This window comes from Mandrillus leucophaeus, unplaced genomic scaffold (assembly GCF_000951045.1).
Source record: "Mandrillus leucophaeus isolate KB7577 unplaced genomic scaffold, Mleu.le_1.0 Scaffold1310, whole genome shotgun sequence".
Classification (NCBI taxonomy): domain Eukaryota; kingdom Metazoa; phylum Chordata; class Mammalia; order Primates; family Cercopithecidae; genus Mandrillus; species Mandrillus leucophaeus.
In genome coordinates this window covers 57,037-63,998 of record NW_012101267.1, presented here as the reverse complement: position 1 = coordinate 63,998, position 6,962 = coordinate 57,037, and the positions used below count along the sequence as shown (strand labels likewise).

Below are 6,962 nucleotides of genomic sequence, written 5' to 3'. Positions count from 1 at the left end.
CCTCAATGCTGTTTTTAAATTGGCAGAGGCAGCAGGCCATATGGCTAGGTAAGATCCTATAGATGAAAACAGAGAACAATAAATTAGTGGTAAAGCGGTTGAGTAGGTAAAGGAGGCAGGCCAACGCTACCAGAGGGCTGGGCGAAAAGGTGTTATTGAGGCCTGTGGACTAAACAGTTGGGTAGGAACTAGAAGGCCAATAGGAAGGAGGACAGAGGTGCCCAACCGAAGGATAAGCATGGCAGTGAGTATGGTATGTCTAGAATAAAGGTGGTTGGGATTAGAATTGGGTGACACTGATCAGTAGTTTAATTCAGAAGTATCTCTTCCCAACTCAAAAGTCTCACTTTGGGCTGAAAGTATACAGGAAGAAGGTAGACTTCTAAGAAGAGTCTGAGTAAGTCCCCAGCTTCTGGAGGCCCTTTCTCAATTCCTTTTGGGAGTGGGAAATACTAGAAATTACTCTGCGCATTAAAAATAGTTTAGTTCAACCTGGATTGTGGGGTTAAAAAGTAACAGAGATTGCATTGGTCAAATCTGGACAATTTGAGCATTCAAAAGAATAACAACAATAATAAGCTATAACATAATTAATACATAAAAAAGAATCAATGAAGAATGATATTAAAAAAGAAAGAAGGGGAGTTCTTTAATGAAATAAAGCCAGATAATAAATGTGGAAGGAATGACAGAATTTTAAAAAGTGTCACTTTGCAACCACCAGTAATAAAAATTGATTCAGACAAGGATTATCACTGATGGACAGCTGGGTGAAAAGACATCTGAGAACAGGATCTTCAGTGATCTCAAAGTACCACCTCACAGATTATTTATTAACTATGGGAAAAATTACTTTTTTAAAAAAATGAGACAAGGTCTTACTCTATCACCCAGGCTGAATGAAATACAGTGGCAAAATCATAGCTCACTGCAGCCTTGACCCCCTTTTAACTTCCCTTTTAACTTCATTGATTTTTTCTTGTATTTCTGTATCTAACATATTTTCCAGCAAGTACAGCTTTCTCAATTTACTTTCGTAAGTTGAGTTGTTGGATGCAGGTTGAAGAGAGGGGCCCTTTGTATTGTTTTTCAAAATACTCAGGGGCCTGTCTCCATGACAGGGGGTCATGGAGTTCGAGACCCCCTCAGGAGTTCGAGACCAGCCTGGGCAACATAGTGAAACCCTGTCTCTACTAAAATCTCGAACTCCTGAGCTCAAGCAACCCTTTCTCCTTGGTCTCCCAAAGTGCTGGGATTATAGGCACAAGCCCAGAGGTTTTGTTATTCTTTTCCTGCCCCCAACTTTTGATTTTAAACATTTTCTTTTTTTTTCTTTAAGCCTTAGGATGGCTGGGAAGCATTTTCAAATGGTCTAATGAACACCTCTATAACTTTCATCTGGAATCCACAGTAGCTAATACTTTGTCACATTTGCTTTCCATGTGTGTTTGTCTATACATTTTCTGGACAAACCATTTGAGTCAGTTGCAGACATAATGACCCTTCACCATTAAAGACTTCAGTGTGCAGCCCCCAAGAACCAAGGCATTCTCCTACATAACCAGAATACTATCATCACCCAATGGAACTTAATATTATCATTGTTTACTATGTAGTCCATATACACATTTTCACAATTGTCCTAATCATATCATGGCTTAAAAAATTGAGAATCCAATTAAACATCACCAAACATCAGACATTACATTTAGTGTTCATGACTTTTTTTTTGTTTTTGTAGAAAGACATTTAATACTTCTGTTTACAAAATTCAGGCACACATTTCACTTTGCCCTGGACCATGTCCAAGGCTGTGTGCTCATCTTTGCCAGGGTGTTTGTGCCCTTCATGTACTGCTGACAAGGTGGGTGCAGAGCAGAGCCTGGGGTCCAGAGGCTTCAGGCTGAGCCACAGTGGGAGAGGAATGTGAATGTGGCCCAGTCCAGAGGACCCCCCATTTCATCGATTTTGGATCAGGTGACAGAGGAAGCAGATGTTGGGGCTGCGGACCTGCTGGTCTGGGCAGGGGTCTGGAGACCCCAGGGCTGCCTGCTGTGGCCTAGAGGAGATGGTCAGGGCCACTTCCCACAGGGTGGGGTGGTAGCGGCTGGGAAAGTGGAGGCCTGGCCACCAGGAGCTTTAACATTTGCTCACTGGAGCCTTTGTGCTTGGCCTCAACAGCATGGCTGGGGCTGTGGTCCCGTGCGAAGTGTGCTGGGGTGTATGTGGGTGGTTGATGGTGGCAGCTTGTGCTAGAGTGACACAGGCCTCCGTGGCCCTGGCTGGGGGCAGTTGAAAAGCTGAAAAGGTACTTGGCTTTGTGAGGGAGGGGCTTTGGAGGCGGGGCTCTGAAGGAGGCTATGTTCTCTGTCCTGGGGCAGATCCCAGCTGGCCTCTGTCCCCGGGCTGCAAGCTGACAGCAGGCAGGGGAAGCAGTGAGGCCCTCTGACCTGGCCTTGGGGAGAAGGAGTGCATGTGTGAGGTAGGGGTGCAGTGGCCCTGGAGTGGGGCCAGGGCTCATCTCCAGCACCAGGCTGGGACAGGATTTAAAACCAAGGTCCTGTCTCTGAGCCACCCCACGGGGACGCTCGATCTCATCCTGTTAAGGCCACAGGACTCGAGGGCAGGCAGTGGGCCGGGTCCCTGTGGGGTCAGGACGGAGGTGGGTGCTGCCGCGGTGGAACATTAGTGTTTGTGAGAGCACCTTAGGGTTAGCCCCGCCTCGGCCAGCTGGGCAAGGAGTTGGGGAGCCGGGAGGAGGCTGGCGCAATGGAGTAGGGAAGGGAGCTGTCACCGTTGGGGGTCAGCACCAGTGTAAACAGGCCTCTCCACCCACCCAGATAAGCCCCCCACCCAAGTGTGGCTCCCTGCTCAGGGAGTACCTCGAGGACCTGGGACTGGGTGGCACCAGCAGGCTCGGATACCATCCTAGCAGTATGGTAGCCCGGTGGAAGGCAGAAGACCCGACAGGGGGTGCCGCCCAGTGTGGACAGAGGGGCGGGGCACTGGCGGGGCACTGGCGAGTCACTGCGGCAGGGGCACAAGCGTGTCCATGTAGCTGAGCAGGAAGAAGCCCGACTGGCTGTCCAGCATGCCCTATACCAGTTGTAGTTGATCTGGTTGGTCAAGGTGATGACGTCACCCTCATGGAAGCCCAGCTCCCCATGGTTCTAGGGTTCGAAGTTGTACAGCACCTTGCAGCTCCGCTCCTCTAGGGGCGGCATGCTCCTGCTAGGAGTCCAGATGGGCTTGTCGGAAGATCGGAAAGACGAAGCTGCGATCTTGGGGACTGTGGTGCTGGGGAAGCCCCCGTTGGACTGCTCAGGCTCTCCGAGGTCAAAGGGCTCCCGGGACTTGGGCTTATACTGCCGCTTGGAGCCTGAGGAAGCTTCCTGCATTCTGCGCTTGGGCTTCTCTGCCAGCTTGTCCGGGATCTGCACGGCCCGCTGGTAGCAGTCCAGCTGCGCCTCCACCAGGGTTGAGAGCTGACTCACCTGCTTGATATTGGTCTCCAGGAGGTTGTGCATGCTGGTTTCTGCCACCTCCTTGGACTCCTCAAACTTCTCCAGCACCTGGCGCAGCTCCTCATTGGGGATCTTGCCCTGCCACTTCTTCTTTTAGTCAAAGTCCAGGTGGTGGCGCTCCAACTGGTGGTGCTGGATCTCCTTCAGGTTGTTCTCGCACAGGTTCTGGAGGGGGTCAATGAAGTTCTGTTTGACCTCTATGTCCAGGGAGTCCTTCACCTCCACCGGGTGCTTCATGGACTCGCCGACATCCAGCAGTGTGTCACCGAAGTTGGACTCACCGCCCAGCTCCTTCAGATGGCAGATCAGGCACTCGCTCAGGAGCCCCTCCAACTGCAGGTAGCTGGGGTTCTACACCTGGCCCCGGATCTCGGACACCATGTTGAGCATGGTCAGCTTACTGGCGAGGTTTGGGTTGGGCTGCAGGTACTTGATGGTCCTGGCCAGCACTTCCGTCACTGCCTTGCTGGTGACATCCACCTTCTTCTCCATCTCTTTGAAGTCATCATCCAGCTTGGTCCCCTCAGCCCCTCCCACCTTCTCACTGACCAGCTGGCTTGCCTTGTAGAAATGGTTCTTCAGCCCCACGACCGACATGCCCGCTGCCGAGCACCCCACAGGGACCGTGCCAGTGACAGGCTTCCAGGCGCCGCCAACCCTCTGCCCGCCTCAGCAGCCGCTGTCGGCACCGCCTCCGCCATGTGCTTGCCAGCCCCAGCGCCGCCTAGTGTTCATGATTCTTCAGTCTCCTTCAATCTAGAACTGTTCCCAGGATTGTTTTAAAGTGTACTGACAAATCTTTGAGACTATAAATGACCTGACGTATACATTATCCTTACTTGAGAATGGTAATTTTTCAATACGCCATTAAAGATCATTACACATGAGCCAAGACTCAAATGCACTGGCCTCCTTACTTTGTATATCAATGTGTAAACTCCTGAAGACTTCCAGTAATGAACTCCTCCCATAAGGGAGTTAGTTCAATGTCTTTATGGCCTCGGTGACAAATGGTTACAGAGAATGAGAGCTTTTTTCCTATCCACTAATGGTCAAGAAAAAAGCAGACAGATCCTCACTGTCTTAGAGAACCAAGTGAGAAAGCTGGTCGATGAAGAGGACTTCATCCAGAGAGGAAGGGATCTAGCTGACAGGGAAGATGCTGCAGGAGGCTGAGGGAAGTGAGGCTAGAGCAGTAAAACAGATCTGACAATGTGGTGAAGATAAGAGAGTGACCTGACAAAAATTAACAGAGTGCGAAATGAAGGGCCCTTTCCATGCTAATCTTGCATACTGCCCTCAACCAGCCTTAGCAAAACAGAGTTTCTATTTAGTTTGCCATATTGTGGGGTGGTGGCACTATTTAAGTTGCAGTCAGTTGTGTAACAAACTCACAGTAGAGCCCTGCAGAAATATATACATATATATACACACACACATATATATACACACATATATACATATATATACACACATATATATATAATTTTTTTTTAAGACAACGTCTTGCTCTGTCACCCAGGCTGGAGTGCAGTGGTGCCATCTTGGCTCACTGCAACCTCCACCTCCTGAGTTCAAGTGACCCTCCCACCTCAGCCTCCCTAGTAGCTGGGACTACAGGCATGTGCCACCACACCTGGCTGATATATATATATACACACACACACACACACATATACATACACACACATATATACACATACACACATATACATATATACACACACACATATATATACACACACATATATACACACACACACACACACCGTACACACATATCTGTATATATATTTAACTGCAAAGAAGGCCAGGCACGGTGCCTCATGCCTGTAATCCCAGTACTCTGGGAGGGTGAGGCAGGAGGATCACTGAGGCCAGGAGTTTGAAACCAGCCTGGGCAACATAGTGAGACCTCGTTTCTCCAAAAAATAAATATACAATTCCAAAAAAAAAAAAAACATACCTCACACCATATATTCAAATTAACTAAAAACGGATCATAGACGTAAATTACAGTATTTCTGGGAGAAGACATAGGAGTAAATCTTTTCCACTTTGGATTAGACAACAGGTTCTTAAAGATTTCTTAGGTAAAAAACAAAAAAGCACAAACCATATAAGAAAAAATTGCTAACTTAAAGCTGATCAAAATTAAAAACTTCTGCTTTTCAGAAAACACTTTTAGTTTAATTATTATTATTAATTTTTTTTTTTTTTTTGAGACAGAGTCTCACTCTGTGGCTCAGGCTGGAGTACAGTGGTGCAATCTTGGCTCATTGCAACCTCCACCTCCCAGGTTCAAGCACTTCTTGTGCCTCAGCCTCCTGAGTAGCTGGGATTACAGGCGTGTGCCACCACACCTGGCTGTAGAGATGGGGGTAGAGATGGGGGTTTTGCCATGTTGGCCAGGATGGTCTCGAACTCCTGACCTCAAGTGATCCACCTGTCTTGTCCTCCCAAAGTGCTGGGATTACAGGTGTGAGTCACTGTGCCCAGCTAGAAAATATTTAGAATGAAAAGACAAACCACAACCTGAGAGAAGATATTTACCAAACACATATCTAAAAGGCCTTGTTTTTTGTTTTATTTACTTGTTTAATTTTTGAGATAGTATCTCATTCTGTGACCCAGGCTGGAGTGCAGTGGTGATCACAGCTCACTGCAGCCTCGACCTCCTGGCTCAAGCAATCCTCCCACCTCAGCTTCCCGAGTAGCTGGGACCACAGGTGAGCACCACCACACCTGACTGATTTTTATATTTTTGGTAGAGATGAGGTTTCACCATATTGCCCAGGTGGTCTCAAACTCCTGACCTCAAGCAGTCCTCCTGCCTCAGCCTCCCAATGTGCAGGGACCACTGTACCTGGTCCCTGAAAGGACTTGTATCTAGACTCTATAAAGCACTCTTAAAATTCAATAATAATGAATCTCTCATGGGGTTACAGGAAAAAAAACCTCAATAAAAAGACTAATATCCAATTAAAATATGGGAACAGATTTGAAAAATTTAGTAAAGAAGATATTTGCACATGACTATTCAACATCACTAGCTATTAAAGAAGTGCAAATTAAAACCACAATGAGATTCCACTACACATCAAGCAGTAGAAAGGCAAACATTTCTTTAAAAACTGAAATATAAGAATCTGCTGGACCGGGCCAGGCATGGTGGCTTACGCCTGTAATCCCAGCTCTTTGGGAGACCAAGGTGGGTGGATCAAGTGAGGCCAGGAGTTTGAGACCAGCCTGGCCAACAAGAAGAAACCCCATCTCTACTAAAAATACAAAAATTAGCTGGGTGTGGTGGTGCGAGGCTATAATGCCAGTTACTCAGGAGGCTGAGGGAGGAGAATCGTTTGAACCTGGGAGGCAGAGGTTGCGGTGAGCTGAGATCTTGCTGCTGCACTCCAGCAACGAGGCTCTGTCTCAAAAAAA

The 6,962-nt window shown here is 47.7% G+C and overlaps 1 protein-coding gene and 1 pseudogene across 1 annotated transcript in view; both read right to left on the bottom strand.

Annotated features, from left to right (window-relative positions):
* The window catches only part of LOC105534192 (leucine-rich repeat-containing protein 37A3-like), a 23,391-nt gene that overhangs the window by 1,292 nt on the left and 15,137 nt on the right, over positions 1–6,962 (bottom strand). The window contains exon 8 of the mRNA XM_011972875.1: positions 1–56. Within this exon, the coding sequence (XP_011828265.1) occupies positions 1–56 (56 nt within the window). The remainder of the gene's footprint in view (positions 57–6,962) is intronic.
* On the bottom strand, positions 3,025–4,240 carry LOC105534187 (annotated as a pseudogene).